This window comes from Ornithodoros turicata, unplaced genomic scaffold (genome assembly GCF_037126465.1).
Source record: "Ornithodoros turicata isolate Travis unplaced genomic scaffold, ASM3712646v1 Chromosome65, whole genome shotgun sequence".
NCBI lineage: Eukaryota > Metazoa > Arthropoda > Arachnida > Ixodida > Argasidae > Ornithodoros > Ornithodoros turicata.
This window is the reverse complement of record NW_026999387.1, coordinates 408,716-424,934: the sequence shown is the minus strand read 5'-3', so window position 1 is coordinate 424,934 and position 16,219 is coordinate 408,716. Positions and strand designations below refer to the sequence as shown.

Here is a 16,219-nt window from a genome sequence, read left to right as displayed (position 1 = left end):
ACAACAAATACGCGTGGCACTCTGTGCATTTCAATTAGTTTCGCCATTACTGAGCGTTACAGAGCGTTAAAGTGTACCCGCACGACGATTCCGTGTCAGGGCGACTTCTATCCATGAAAATTTCATGAGTTCTGCCTTGACTGGGAACAAAGGACGTTTAAGCCACATGTTTCAAATTGATGGTAAATGATGGACAAGCATCTACACTACAAAAACGCGCGTGGCACTTTGTGCATTTCAATTAGTTTCCCCATTATAGCGCGTTAAAGTGTACCCGGGTGTCGATTCCGTGTCATGTCGACCTCTATCAATGGAAATTTGATGAGTTCCACCTTGACAGGGAGAAGGACGTTTAAGCTACAGCTCTTTTTCCTGAGATGTTTGCATTCGTTATAGGTCCGAAATTTATGGTAAATGTATCAGCGCTACAACAAACACGCGTGGTAATTCGTTCATCTTAAATACCCTTACCATTAGAGCGCGTCAATGTTGACCTACATAATTGATTCCGTCGTCACATCGACCTGGAGTCCACAGTCAAGAAAGGGCGTTGATGCCACAAGTCCTAAATTTATTTTAAATGATTGACAATAATCTACATTACAACAAACGCGGGTGGTATTGTGCAAAACGGGGATTCCTGTAGCTGTGAAGTAAGTGGGAGTGCAAGGAGAAGTCATCTGCTATTCACATATTAACTGCACAGGCGGTCGCACAGCATTAGGGCAACTAAATCAAACTGAACGCCATGCAGTGTGATATAGATCCAGTACAGCATTATTAAGCCAAAACTCTGACGCTCTCGCCCTGCCGTTACTCTCATACCTACCTCTGTTAAACTACCCAAACAAACAAAAAAAAGACAAGGAAGAAGAAAGGGGAAAGAAAGATAAAAAATAAGAAGCCGAGCAGATGGAACCACGGACCTCGAAAGTAGTGACCAGCTGCTTTACCACTGAGCCAACGATGCCATACGTGCTCCCTCCAGGAATGAAGGTACAGACGCTTCGCAAGCCACACCGAGCTTGTCAATACTTCTTTTGTCGTGGGAACAAAATAGGAGCGTCCCACAACAGCGCACAAAGTTGCAAAGCGCACAAGACAAATTCAACTTTCATGTCCTACGTGCGCATTTTCCGGAGAACCCATTGTTTTAGCAAAGTACAACAAAAATAGTACACCAATCCATTCTGCCATGAAGCCAACACGGCGAAAATAAGTCCTCCAGGAACAAAACTGTGACGCTCTTGCGCTTCCATTCCACTAGTGCACGATCGATGGGCCTCTCACAGCAACACCCATGTGTGGGCTTTTCTTTCTAAAGCTCAGCGTCAACAGATATTCTAACAAAACCATGTGGAATGCATTGCTTCAATGGAGGGCAGCGAGTACGCCGGTCAAGCCAACTTTAAGAAACCGTGTCCCGGATTTCTGGGAATGCGCATGTCAATTACTTGGATCGAAACAAAGTTATTTGTAAAAATGTGTTCCATATGCATGGCGCCAATGGGCAGGGTAAGCGTGGCCTTCACCCAATGACTTAATGTATTAGGTGAAGCCTCCTTTACATTTTAGCGCCGATTCTTGGGAACGACAACACATGACTCTTGTGTTGTCCTCTCAGTTTCGTCTGTATTTTGTACCCTTCCCATCACCCTGTCACCCTCTTGTACCGTATATCTGCCTGTCCCATGTCCATATATTTTGTAACCTAAATAAGTGCAGTCTTGTTCACAAAAGTCTAGTTATCCATGTGTAAATAAATAAGTTGCCCCTACCGTTTAAAATCACTCCTTGATTTACTCATCACTGGCAACTTGACATCGCCATTTCTTTTTTGTTTTGGCATTTATGAACGTTTGACTGCAAGTGTATGTGTCAGCATATACGTATGTGAACACTAATCAAATGGCTAGTATAGGGAATAATAAGAGTGCAGTTGCGCTTGCGAAACACCAGCAACAAAGTTGCCGACTATGCAACCTACGTGTGGAGTAGTGTAGGAAACCTACATTACATGAAAAATACAAGATTGCAAGCTATACAGGGAGTCCGAGACAACAGGTCCTTGAACTGGAATAAAAATACTAAGCCACCTAGAATCATGCGGTCAACGGCATTTGTTCTTACTAGGTTTTGGCCACCTCCTGATCCGCATGTCATGTAACCCAAGTATAAATATGCGATTAAATTTTTTTGCAAAATTAAAATTATATTATAATATATAAATATAAATATTATATATATATATATATATATATATATATATATATATATATAACATTATTAATTCATAATTAAAATTATATATAATGCGATTATAAAATTAAATTTTGCGAAATGAACTTGGAAATTTGTCAAGTGAAGGTCAGTTTATTACCCCACCAACATAAAGACCGTGCCGAATTTGCTCATATTCATGAAAACTGACAGCAATATTCGGGATCTATCACATCAGGAAAAATAGTCGGACATCACGCTTTTCTGACCACTTACGCATAATGCGCGAGGGATTTTTTTAGCGTAATCACTGTCAGTCCGACGAAAGGAAGTTGGAAACCCTGAATGATAGTAGCAAAAGTGACAATTACTGAAATTGGGATAGGGAAGCTATTACTCTGCTATTTGCTGCGAGATCGACCTATAGGGGGCGACACTGTCACCATCCAAGTGTGGATAACACATGGACCGACGTTCGGATTTGATGGTTCTTTTCCGTAATTTCTGTGCATATTCACCGGAAGATCACTTGTGTATGCGATGGTACTATACTATTCGGTTCCCGCTACGGCACTGAACGCGGAATAAACGTGCAAAAGCAAACGACGTGTCCACACTGCGATAGTTCTTCGTTCTCCGCAATGCGCCGACACCGCTCGATCTCGCAACGAATCCCTCTCTACCATGCCGGTGTGGGCTGGGTTTCCAACGTCCTTTCGTCGGACTGACAATGATTGCGCTAAAAAAATTCGCCACGCGCTGACCTCTGGGAGTTCCGTAGAGCATGATTTTCGGCAGTTTTTCCAGTTTTTTTCGATGGGATGGATCCTGAGTATCACTCTCAGTTATCATGCATTTGAGTATTTTCTGCACGCTCTTGACATTGGTGGGGTAAAAAAGTAACCTCTACTTGGAAAATTACCCAGCTCAGTTCGCAAGATTTACATAATTACACTTAGGTTGCAAGACATGCACATCTGGAGGTGGACAAGACTTAGGAAGAACAAATGTCTTTCAGTGCATTATTCTAGGTGGCGTAGTTTTTCTTTATTAAAATTCAATGACACACTTTCTGGGACATCCTATATAACAAGGTGCTTGCTAATCAGTGCAAAGATTGCATTCATTCAGACGTACAGAAACCAAGACAGGATGTTATGATCTAGCACTGCACACTGGAAACTGCACTGCTTGTACATACGATGAGGCACTTGAAATATGCTCAGTTGTCGCCAAAGAAGAGCGCACAGAAGGTGTGGGGAGAGTGTTCCCGCCTCTTGTTTTACCTTTCTTTTCCCCGCTTTAATCTTGGCGCTGGGGAGAACCGCCTTATCACGAAGAAGGCGGGGACACTTCCTCGTCTAGACGCAGATTTCGCGCGCACTTTGCGAAAATCAACCAGGTGGGGCTAAGGCGTAATTTTTACTAATTTTTTCGAGTATTTCTCTTGCGGTACTGTGCATTCTATTTTTATTTTTTATTTTTTTTTTGTCTACGGTTATCCGTTGAGGACTTCATATTTCTGTACAAAAGTGACGTTCGCTTGCCAATTTTCAAACCTGAGTTGAACAAAATTTCCCACAATTAAAAATTGTCCAAGGCCTTCCTCAACGGTGGCAAAAGTTTCCAGAGCGTAATTGCCGAAAGTCCCACAATCATCAGGCAAATACATAGCCAGTTATAATTTAGGTGAAACACTCTGTATAGTACTGGGATCAACCATATAGACGGCGTTGTAATGCACAATTTTAAACGGAGTAATCATTAAGATTACGAATGGGAGGTTAGAAACGGAGGAGGCGGCAAAAAGTGCGCAGAGTTTTAGAGGAGGTTCCCGCACAACAGAATCAAACAGTATCTGGCGCATACACAAATCACCAGAACGTGCCTGCTGAACTTATGTTGGTGCAGTTCACGCCTTGCATATTTACATGACTCTTGAAGCAACAGCAACCTAGTAACAGGGCGCACACATGGGCTTACCACCTTCTAAGATCAATTTTTGGTTCGTCAAGCCAGAAATGTGATCAATTAGAATCACATTGGCTACGGGTAAAAGTCAGAACTATGTCAATAACGTTTTCCGTTACGGATTACATGTGCAGCCTCTAACTTTCAGAAAATAAAACGGTCGACACCCTGTTCCTCCTACCTCGCTGACATTTCAATTGAAAATATAATTTATTTATTCAGGAATACGAATATGTGCAACAACAACTATTAGCTTCGCACTTAAGCGAAAAATATCTGCTGTAAAATCACAGTGCGTTCATTGATCTGAAGAGTATTCACTTCAAATATTTTTGTGTGCACTTCCGAGCAAAATGCTTCTCTATGATATATCGCTTAAGGTAACTTGATGTAATAGCATGATCAGCGTAGCTTTGTGTCCACTCGAGCATTGAAGCAATTTCGATGTCATAATGTCATAATGGCAGAGGCGCGAGCTGATACGTATGAGGTTAGTTCCATCTCAAATCGAACAAGCCGGTACATTTGATGTCTCGAATGAACGGGGAAAAAAATGTATGTTGAAGCCTCGGTGAGTTAGGAGAAATAAACGCTTTCCGGATTCTCTGCGCTGCGCGGTTTGGGAAATAGGAGAGGAGGAAAAAAACCTCCTCTCAGCACACGCTGTCGTCGCACGGAGTTTGAGCGTCCCCTGCAAGGCTATTTCTTGTCGCACTGTAGTGAACAATTGCTCTTTATTTAGCCTGCCTAGGGCACAAGAGGCTCCTGCGCTGACAGCGCTGTGTCGGGTTTTTGTTTTTCTGGAAAAAAAATGTCAAAGTTGACTCAAAGCGCCAAAAAGCACCATTTTCCCCGCAACTTTCCGGACGATGTACAAAGAGGACAAGATTGAGCTTTATGTGATTCAATGTGTCATTCTATCGAAATATTGCTTGTTGCTTTACTATATCAGGAACGTGAGCAATACCGCTGTAAGTAGCACCGTACCTACGAAAATTAACAAATGTAGAATATACGACACAGCAAAAAGGACACCACAAAATGATTGGGACTGTGTTATGCTATAAATTTTTTTGTGTGTCTCTCTGGTTCTTCATTTTTGTGAACATGTGCCATGTTGCCGGCACCCTTGCCCTCTTGTCACAAAAACAGCCTATGACATGAAAATGCAAACAAAAAAGCAGAGAACTCCAACTTAACATAACAAGAGAGAGCAAAGATGGGGACACAGGAAGCTCCTAGAGTCTTGACACATACGCAGTGACCCCCTCGGTTTGTAACAAAAACCGTGGCGCTCCCCGAACAATACTTCCATCTCCATAAATAGCGACCGGTTGTGCAATCTCTCATTCAGTTTGGCACTGATGATGTCCGTCGCATGACCGACGAAACGTCTGAGTAAACCTTGTTATTTTGTTATGCTAAGTCGGAGTTGTCTACTTTTTTTGTCTAGTTATGTCGTCTCCCGGCTTTTCGAGTATTCTTGCATAAAGATGTAGGTTGTGAAAGTCACATAAACACTGCTAACCTTGCTAACCTGTCTATCACAAGACATGTAAAAGGATTGCCAAATTAAAATTCAATAATACAAAAACAATTCTGAAATACATAATTCCAACAGAAGGAAAAGTAAACATTGGAATAACAGGTAAAGGTAAAGCACTGAAGTGTTGGCATTGTTCTGATGTGTACGATATACTGATCTATTTAACCCATGACATATAGGTTGTCAAACATTAACTTCTTGCATTCAACATCAAGGTGCTATACCTATTCCATCTAAGCGACTGGTCTTTACACGGACACGTGGCACACCATTTTGTCACAAATATTTGATATATCTGCTTGTTTGACACATCAAGCAAATACTGTGCCAAAATTGTGTTACCTACATGACATGCTGCATCTGCTGTGATATCCATGACGAAAACCCGAGACTGGGAAAAAGACGAAAACAGACGACACAACACAAAGTCTCACCAGCTCGCTTGCTTTTTAACCATTTTATCTGCTGTGATATGTTACGGGAGAAATACTCCTGAAGCGATTAAAGGAAGTGCATACAAGTACATATGCTTTGTAAAGTTGTTCCAAAGTTCCAAGTAGTTGTTACAAAGTATGGTCGTGTTGAATTGGCAAAGCATTAGTCATCTCATAACAAAGTGGTGAAAGAAACTAGTGAGAAATGCGAAGCCGCGAGCACTCCTGCATGGCCATGCTCACAATGGGCAATGACGCTTTTCACATTGCGTACCGCGGACTCTCTATGCTCAGTGTGTGGTACGCAGTGTTTATGATTGGTGTAGGCCATGGCAACTACCGATTAGCTTCGCAGATTGTACAATGATATCTTTTGTGAACATGACAAAACTCAATATATTCCCATGTAATTTTGATCCTACAATTAATTGAGTTGAGGGTTTCAGGTATTTAGGTGTGCACTTCTCTTCTGATATTTAGTGGAAATCACAAATTAGTTACGCATCCTCTAAGTCTCTTAAAAAATTGTCTTCTTGAAGTGGACACGAAAACTACCTTTCGCAGACAGTACACTGCTGGCATACAAAACCCTTGTACAAAGTGCCTTGGAAACGGTACAGATGACATCATACTGTTCATCATCAAAACAAATGACATCATACTGTTCAACAGAGCCACCAATTTGCTACAGTTGAGTTACGCTCAAAGCTAAGGGAACGAGTTCGCGTCTAAAAGGGACGGTCTTGAGGGGTTTACGGTGGTTTCTGACACAGTACGCGACTTTCGGTCCTACTTTTCTTTCAAGAGGAGGCAGTGAAGGTGTGCCCATTCGTGGAACCCAGCCCTCCCCTTCCGATTTGTTTCGGTATCAGTTAATGTCATCATAACAGTTATATTTCTTGAGTTTCTTACGTGCTGTCTGGGACATGTATGTAAGTAAACATGACAAGCATTTTTTTTATTATTAACCTTTTTTGTAGTTTGAATCCCTTGAAAAACCGTTGCACAGCACCAGAACACAAAGGCTACATTATGACCCAGTTTCACCAACCTTTTCAGCATGTGAACTAAGATGAACGGTCATTAAACCATCTGCTTCACTAAAGGAGTTATTATTACTGAAATATTCACCACATCACCGATGAAAAAAAAAGAAGTGCCTGTTAAGCTCAAGAATTCGCAAGCCTTGATCTTGGTCCAGTAAGACAGAGTTGGTGAAACCGGGCCTATGGAAGTCACCGAAACATTCATCATAACCAAAGTTTGTAAAAAGAATTGAGTGCTAGCATGAAGTTTTCGCAATTGTGAGTAGCATTTTAACTCCTGCCTATGTAGCTGCAGCATAATTAGAACTAATTCAGAAAAAGTAGTACAAAATTTAAGGGTGCTCTACTCTATCTTCCTCTGTAACGTGCTAAAAACTGTGATGATTCCAATGCTCATCGTCTGGGCCGAGATTCTGTAGCAGATTTATCAGCCATTTATGTTCCTACTTGTGGTACTGTGGCAAACTGGCCACTCCACCCACATACCAGCATTCCTAGGTTGCACTTAACATTTAGTTATAAGAGTGGTTTAAACCACCTCGCAGAAGTTTCAGATGCTGTTCATCAACTTTATTTTGAGATGGACAGGGAGTTCCATTGCCTGGGGCGATACTCTACCCCATAGCTGCTTGTGGTGTGAGGAAGGAAATAATGTCCCATGGAGTCCAAAATTGCCAAAAGAGCTTTGAGAGCAGGCATTCGTGGGCTCGATTTAGCCATAGGCCAAGCAATTTTAGAGCGAGGGGCAGGAGTCCAGATTATTGAGAGATATGAAAATGGCAGTTTGGAAAGCTCGGTAGTGTGGGCAATGACAAAGAAGACTCTTGGTCTTCTACAGCACTGCGGTGACAGCATCTGAGAGAGTCAACTTGCGCCATTTGGTAATGACACTGAACTGTAAATGTCCCATTGAGTCACAGTCCATGAGTCGCAGTGCACCATCTTGGCGAGAAGTGTTTTGTGGCATCCAGAAACCAAGCTCTGGGTCAACATTGCTCAGTATAGACGGGAGGAAAATGTTAGTTGTCCATTGAGAGAAAGACTATTTATACAATCCACTGATGTGTTGGTGAACGAGATTTGCTTTCTACATGAGCAGTAACAGCCATTTGCTATCTGTCACTGTGATTTAATCAAACATATCCGTCATGTGAGGGTGTTCCCGGCACAGTTTTACCTGCTGAACCACTTTTCGAGGCTCTTATCAAACATGACATTAGCGGTTCTTCGTAGGCTGAGGCCGAGGAAAGTAAGAGACGTTTACATGATGTTTACGTGATTACCATCGTGACAAATGGTCGACACAGCAGTTTTGTGTACGTTTTATATGTTGCTCTTCCTGGACATTTTTCGCTACCCGATTTCCTGTCCATTACAGCTACGACTGCATCAATGTCACTTCACCCATGAATTCCTTTATGAGTTGCACTCGCGTGTTAGCACACCACGTCGTTACACGTCTGAAAAATACCTGACGAAATCGGCAGAAGAAACATATGCTTTATTAGAGCTTGCAGTGATTATCCTTTATATGCAACACATCCCGCAACACCATACCGCTCCGTCCTTACTCCATTTTCTCAAATAGCCTCGTCCCCAATGGTAGCCGAACGGCCGAACCGCTGAAGCGTTGTTTTCCTAGTATTCATACGCGCAGTTGTTTACTCCTGTAACTTAATTAGGTTCATGCATAATTCAGAGATACATACTGAATACGACACAGAATTGCATAAAGACTCGTTATTCTGGAGTGTGACCTTCTCAAAACTGATTTTCTCACGTAAAACCATGCTTAACACTGGGCTGCATGCACACATTGTGATTTATTTTTTTGACAGCGTGAATTTCAAATGATTGAAGTTGAAGGGTGGATTTCTTAGCGTGGATTTCAAAAATTTTATTATTAAGAGTGGGTAACAGGGTACACCCGTTACAGTGTTGGGATTTGAAATCACGGACTTGATTGAAAGCCTGATATAAATCCGAATTTAAATCCACAACGGCACGCAGATTTAAATTTGGATTTGGTTTGCGGCTTCACTATGCGTAGGAATAATGGATAACCCTTTTTTTCAGTTATTTGAACTTGGATTGAATCATTCTTTTTTTTTTTTTTTTGCGTAGGGCTTTGGATTCAATCACATTTTCACTCAGAGAATTGAATTGGAATTAAATTGCTCCTGCAAAATGGGGCTTACACCTCGACCATAATTTGTCATGGAATTCAACATACACAGATGAGCGACGTGCGTGATCGTGTGACTGTGCCTCATCACATCATGGCTTCTTATGTTCGCGTGTGTGTGCACGACTATGGCGCAACGCATGCTCCGGCTCTGCTGTACTGTACCGCTGTACTGTACCGCTGTGCTGTACTGTGTAATGTAACGCTCACACTAAATTCAATATACCTCCATAATATGGCGAATGAACCAGTGAGAGAACTTTGGTGACTCTTCACATGATAAAATGTTGAACTTGGGTGGTACTGCACGAAAACTCCAACAACAGTTTTGCATGCTACTTCATGCGCGAACAAAAAGAGACGCTAGGTCCCATCTGATTCTTCCAACTCTCCACCGATTTCTGCAGTCCTTCATCATTGCGCTGCTCTCCCATATCTTTATCTCACATATTTACTTGCATACGGTCTTTGGTGGTACTTCCCGCGGCGACAGTACATGGATTACGTCAAGTGTCGATTTCTACGAATCTACAAGCCTGGGAACTGCACATAATTATTCGGAAACAGCTACCGACCGTTTCACCAACCATCACAAACTGTTACCTCGTGGTACGCCACCAGTCACAAGAATTTTTCATTCAAAAAAAGAGCATCGCCTTTCCTTCCCCAGTGGGGTTGGTAACCGAGCAATGACGACAACGCTAATCTATCCTCCTGCATTTCCACAGCTGCCGGTTCCTGCACTGATCACCTTGTGCTGCCTATTGCCTGACACCAAGGATTACTTGTCAATGTCGCCTGCTGTGCTCCCTACTTGTGTCTTTGGTGGTACTTCCCTAGGCGACAATACATGGATTACGTCAAGTGTCGATTTCTACGAATCTACAAGCCTAGGAACTGCGCATAATTCTTCGGAAACAGCTACCCACCGTTTCACCAACCATCACAAACTGTTACCTCGTGGTACGCCACCAGTCACAAGAATTTTTCATTCAAAAAAAGAGCATCGCCTTTCCTTCCCCAGTGGGGTTGGTAACCGAGCAATGACGACAACGCTAATCTATCCTCCTGCATTTCCACAGCTGCCGGTTCCTGCACTGATCACCTTGTGCTGCCTATTGCCTGACACCAAGGATTACTTGTCAATGTCGCCTGCTGTGCTCCCTACTTGTGTCTTTGGTGGTACTTCCCTAGGCGACAGTACATGGATTACGTCAAGTGTCGATTTCTACGAATCTACAAGCCTAGGAACTGCACATAATTCTTCGGAAACAGCTACCCACCGTTTCACCAACCATCACAAACTGTTACCTCGTGGTACGCCACCAGTCACAAGAATTTTTCATTCAAAAAAAGAGCATCGCCTTTCCTTCCCCAGTGGGGTTGGTAACCGAGCAATGACGACAACGCTAATCTATCCTCCTGCATTTCCACAGCTGCTGGTTCCTGCACTGATCACCTTGTGCTGCCTATTGCCTGACACCAAGGATTACTTGTCAATGTCGCCTGCTGTGCTCCCTACTTGTGTCTTTGGTGGTACTTCCCTAGGCGACAGTACATGGATTACGTCAAGTGTCGATTTCTACGAATCTACAAGCCTAGGAACTGAACATAATTCTTCGGAAACAGCTACCCACCGTTTCACCAACCATCACAAACTGTTACCTCGTGGTACGCCACCAGTCACAAGAATGTTTCATTCAAAAAAAGAGCATCGTCTTTCCCTCCCCAGTGGGGTTGGTAACCGAGCAATGACGACAACGCTAATCTATCCTCCTGCATTTCCACAGGTGCCGGTTCCTGCACTGATCACCTTGTGCTGCCTATTGGCTGACACCAAGGATTACTTGTCAATGTCGCCTGCTGTGCTCCCCACTTGTGTCTTTGGTGGTACTTCCCGCGGCGACAGTACATGGATTACGTCAAGTGTCGATTTCTACGAATCTACAAGCCTAGGAACTGCACATAATTCTTCGGAAACAGCTACCGACCGTTTCACCAACCATCACAAACTGTTACCTCGTGGTACGCCACCAGTCACAAGAATTTTTCATTCAAAAAAAGAGCATCGTCTTTCCCTCCCCAGTGGGGTTGGTAACCGAGCAATGACGACAACGCTAATCTATCCTCCTGCATTTCCACAGCTGCCGGTTCCTGCACTGATCACCTTGTGCTGCCTATTGGCTGACACCAACGATTACTTGTCAATGTCGCCTGCTGTGCTCCCCACTTGTGTCTTTGGTGGTACTTCCCGCGGCGACAGTACATGGATTACGTCAAGTGTCGATTTCTACGAATCTACAAGCCTAGGAACTGCACATAATTATTCGGAAACAGCTACCGACCGTTTCACCAACCATCACAAACTGTTACCTCGTGGTACGCCACCAGTCACAAGAATTTTTCATTCAAAAAAAGAGCATCGTCTTTCCCTCCCCAGTGGGGTTGGTAACCGAGCAATGACGACAACGCTAATCTATCCTCCTGCATTTCCACAGCTGCCGGTTCCTGCACTGATCACCTTGTGCTGCCTATTGGCTGACACCAAGGATTACTTGTCAATGTCGCCTGCTGTGCTCCCCACTTGTGTCTTTGGTGGTACTTCCCGCGGCGACAGTACATGGATTACGTCAAGTGTCGATTTCTACGAATCTACAAGCCTAGGAACTGCACATAATTCTTCGGAAACAGCTACCGACCGTTTCACCAACCATCACAAACTGTTACCTCGTGGTACGCCACCAGTCACAAGAATTTTTCATTAAAAAAAAGAGCATCGTCTTTCCCTCCCCAGTGGGGTTGGTAACCGAGCAATGACGACAACGCTAATCTATCCTCCTGCATTTCCACAGCTGCCGGTTCCTGCACTGATCACCTTGTGCTGCCTATTGGCTGACACCAACGATTACTTGTCAATGTCGCCTGCTGTGCTCCCCACTTGTGTCTTTGGTGGTACTTCCCGCGGCGACAGTACATGGATTACGTCAAGTGTCGATTTCTACGAATCTACAAGCCTAGGAACTCCACATAACTCTTCGGAAACAGCTACCGACCGTTTCACCAACCATCACAAACTGTTATCTCGTGATACGTCACCAGTCACAAGAATTGCCGCTTCTACTGCTAAATGGCAGTCTCTTTATTGATATTGGTCACTATCACATGGATGTTGGTACTATTGCGTTTCTCAAAACGCTGAATGGTACGCGAATGCACACAAAAAAGGAATATGTTCTGAGGTAGAAGAAGACAATTGCACGCTTTTACATTACGTTCAGTGTTGCTTAACTTATGAGATTAGTAGAAATCGAGGAGGATCTCCAGACATGTCTGCCTGGATGGCAAGAAAATTGAATAAATTTGAATAAAAAGTGGTTTGTTGGTGACTCGCTTTCTACCCCGCTGTTTTCCATTTCATTTATTGAAACATGGGGAAGGGGATAAAGAGTCCATCGGTGCACGAATTTGTTGAGCAAATACTTTCTGCACGAGCAACTTAAAATATAGCGGGATCGCTACTCCGATATTGAAAGAAGTAGCGAATACGGTAGAGGCGCTACTGTTATGGCGCAACTTAGGAAAACACTGCAGTGACGTAGCTCAAGCATACACGGAGCTGCACACATATATTCCCATTGGTAACAGTAAACCAAACAAAGGATGCTGAGAACAAAGTTGTGGATAGAATGAACGCTACGTGTAACGCGAGTGGGACTTTGCAAATGAGCGCGAGCCGACAACATGAAAGTTGCGTATCACTTAAAACTACGTCACTCCGTTACTCCAATGCAGATGCAGCATTTGTTCGGATGAAAGAACGAACTGAAAAAAAAAGTATCAGGAATTTCAGGTGGATGTTGTGAGTATAATTAGAAATCATGTGATAACTGTTTCTACAGAATTATTTTCCGAGTTCAGGTCGTCCCTTTGACAATCCATTTCAGTGACGCATTATCAGGCTATAACAGTCAAATTACACGCTTGAACTCATCCAAAACTTCGTATTCAAATAATCCCCAGACGCACACTGATCAAACATGCGGAAGCACAATTACCTGCCAATTTTCACATTTCACATTCCGAAGGCAAACTAGCTTGCTCGCAGTGGTTTCGCCTTGCATATTCTGTAGACACACACTTCGAAATATAATGTTGTACGGTCGTGCTCTACAAAGTGCTGCGATTTGAAGCGGTTGAAAACATTCGCTGCAGGTAGGAAGGCAAAAGCGTGTTACATTGGCCGCACTAAACGCGGTAAAATGATCACCAACGCGAACATTGTTCGAACCTTTGAAAAAAAAATGCTGAACTTTTTTAACTAAACAGTCAGCTGTGTTCTTGCTCCGACTGTGTTCCCATTTCGACTCAATGCCAAGTTAGTTCGCAGACTAAGTGTCGACACGCCCCGTGTTGTTTTCGATGGAGTCACTAAGTATGGAGCAGAGTAGCGACACCCAGTCACACCGGCGAGCGAGACTGCCACCTTGTGTCCAGCGCAGCTGCGTTGCCTAGCAATGGGACACCAATCTCTCCCTTCTCCGCCGGAGAACAGCGCGCAGTCGAGCCGTCTCGCAACCGGCGAAACCAGTCTTGTATGGATGGGACTTAACATAGACGGCGCGTTCTTGTGAAGAGAAACCACCTGACACGGTCGTCCAATCGCAGAAGCTGAATGACGGCTCCGGCGCGGAAAAGGAGTGCGATACTCTGTCCTTATTTAGCGTGAAGTGAAACATCCTGTGCGTACAGAACTAACAATGAAAGACATACAAGGGAAATCAAAAAGAGACGCAACAGACATCGGAAAGGATAGAGCAGACAAGAGAGACCCAGATTATATGATCCACACACAAAGATAGTCTTTTTCTTTTTTGTTCCGCACAGAACTCATATCTGATAACTATTGCGTGATAAACGTTTCGTGGTGGTGATGATTGACAATTTAGGAACGCAAAATTGAAATATCTCACCGAGAAGTTGAAGATGAAACATTTCCCGCGCTTTTCGGCCCCATTCGCATATCGCATGTCGTACTCAAAGACTTTCAGAGGCCTTTCTTCCGGCATCCTAAAGACGTCCGAGTCTGTCGTTATCACTCCTGTGTCCGCTTGTGTCCAACAGCTGGAGTCCCGCACGTTGCTAACAAAATAAATAAGAAACCAGAATTCATTATCAACAAGTGCAGTTTAGATCACATTGTCAGCTCAAAATATTCGCTTGTGCACGCCAACTTAGCATTTGCGCTTTAATATTCAGTTACAATGTTCATTAAAGGTTGACCGATACTTTTGCTCGAGAAAAATCAGCGAGGAAATTTAACTGAATAAAACCTCCTGAGGACAACGTGCAATACTTCTTGGGTCTGGGGCACGTGCAGCACGGCAACAGGTGACAAATAGAGTGTACACTCTTAAATTTAAAACACCCTTTAGGGTGTAATCCGGGTGTAACTGGGGTGTAAACGAATTTTTACTCCCAAATTACACCAGCTCGAAGAAACATCCTGGGATGAGGGGTGTTAAGTGGGTGTAGTAATAACGTAACACCTTATTTACAACGTCCACTGAGCTCGGGTGTAAAAGAGGCGTAAAATGGGTGTACTGGGCATAGACCTTTTACATGAACTGTATTTCTTTTGAAAGCACAATGATATGCTTCATGTTACCTACAGATGCATACAATAGGGTACCTCAGCAGAAATGTTGAGTCTATACTCTAAATCCTGTGACGAACATGTGCCGGTTAAAAAAGTTCCCTCAGAAAGTACAGCCGGTACACAGCCGTAACCATCTGGAAGCAGCCGTGGCAGCTATCAAATAGCAAGCTCAACGATCCCTATCGCCAAATATGTCTGCCCCGCTGAATAATATGTGTGCCTCCTGAGCCATATACTCGTGTGCTTGTCGAATAATCCGTGTGCCGGCTGAATATGTGTGCCTTCGCTGGAGCGTACTACGTTGTTCCGCGCTCCGCCCGTGAGGAGTGACGTGGCATCGCGTATTCTACCGCAGTGCATTCGTCGCTGCGTTCGTGCCTCTTATGTGCGCTGCAACCTCGCCTTTGAAAGGACGACAACCTTGCTTTTTAATTACAAGTTTAATGCTTGCTTAAGGTAAGTCAACCTGGCTGTGATGCAACGTACGACACCTGCGTTTTACTTGTGTTTAACAATCGTTCTGTTGCAGACGATGGCCACATTGCAAATGGCGGCAGGAGTGGATCGGCTACATCGGTGAAGCGACGATTTATATTACAAGAGAGGCTAATTGTATTCTTTCGTTACAGGTGAACGTGGGATTGTATCCCACGTTGTATTGTAGGAGTTACAAAAAGCTGTAATATTCTAGCATTAACGTTTGAACAAGACCAGCGTGATGTTCACTTCGGTTTCTTTACAGGTAGTGTCCTGTCTCAAGGGTCACGCATATGCGTGCAAAACTGCAACTGCTTCTCACATCGAAGAAGTGTCTGGTACCACATGCTCGGACAATTATTCATCGGCCATTTCGCTTGGGGGAACTGTCGTGTTCGTCACTAAGGATGGTCTTGGTTGAGCTTTGCAGAGCCAGCCTGATGCATCGGAGGGGTTGTGTCCATGCAACGTGTGCTTCATATGTGTGTGTTGGGATTAGTGAACCGTGTATGCTTTCCATTCAGCCAACGATGATGTGCTGGATGAAATTTAAAGGTATGTGCACGCCAATAAAATTTGGTGTTTCAAGTTCAATGTCCTTGGTGGATTTTTTCCCCTATTTTCTTCTTCGTTTTCTTTTTTTTTTTCCGAAGCCTGGAGATCATTTTCTGTTAGAGAACTTGA

At 43.6% G+C, this 16,219-nt stretch overlaps 1 protein-coding gene across 9 annotated transcripts in view; it reads right to left on the bottom strand.

The window, feature by feature from the left end:
- LOC135374478 (caspase-7-like) overlaps nucleotides 1–16,219 on the bottom strand; it is a 319,855-nt gene that overhangs the window by 201,649 nt on the left and 101,987 nt on the right. For all 9 annotated transcript variants that reach the window (XM_064607434.1, XM_064607433.1, XM_064607432.1 and 6 more), the window contains one exon: nucleotides 14,373–14,541. In XM_064607434.1, coding sequence (XP_064463504.1) covers nucleotides 14,373–14,541 — 169 coding nt within the window. The remainder of the gene's footprint in view (nucleotides 1–14,372; nucleotides 14,542–16,219) is intronic.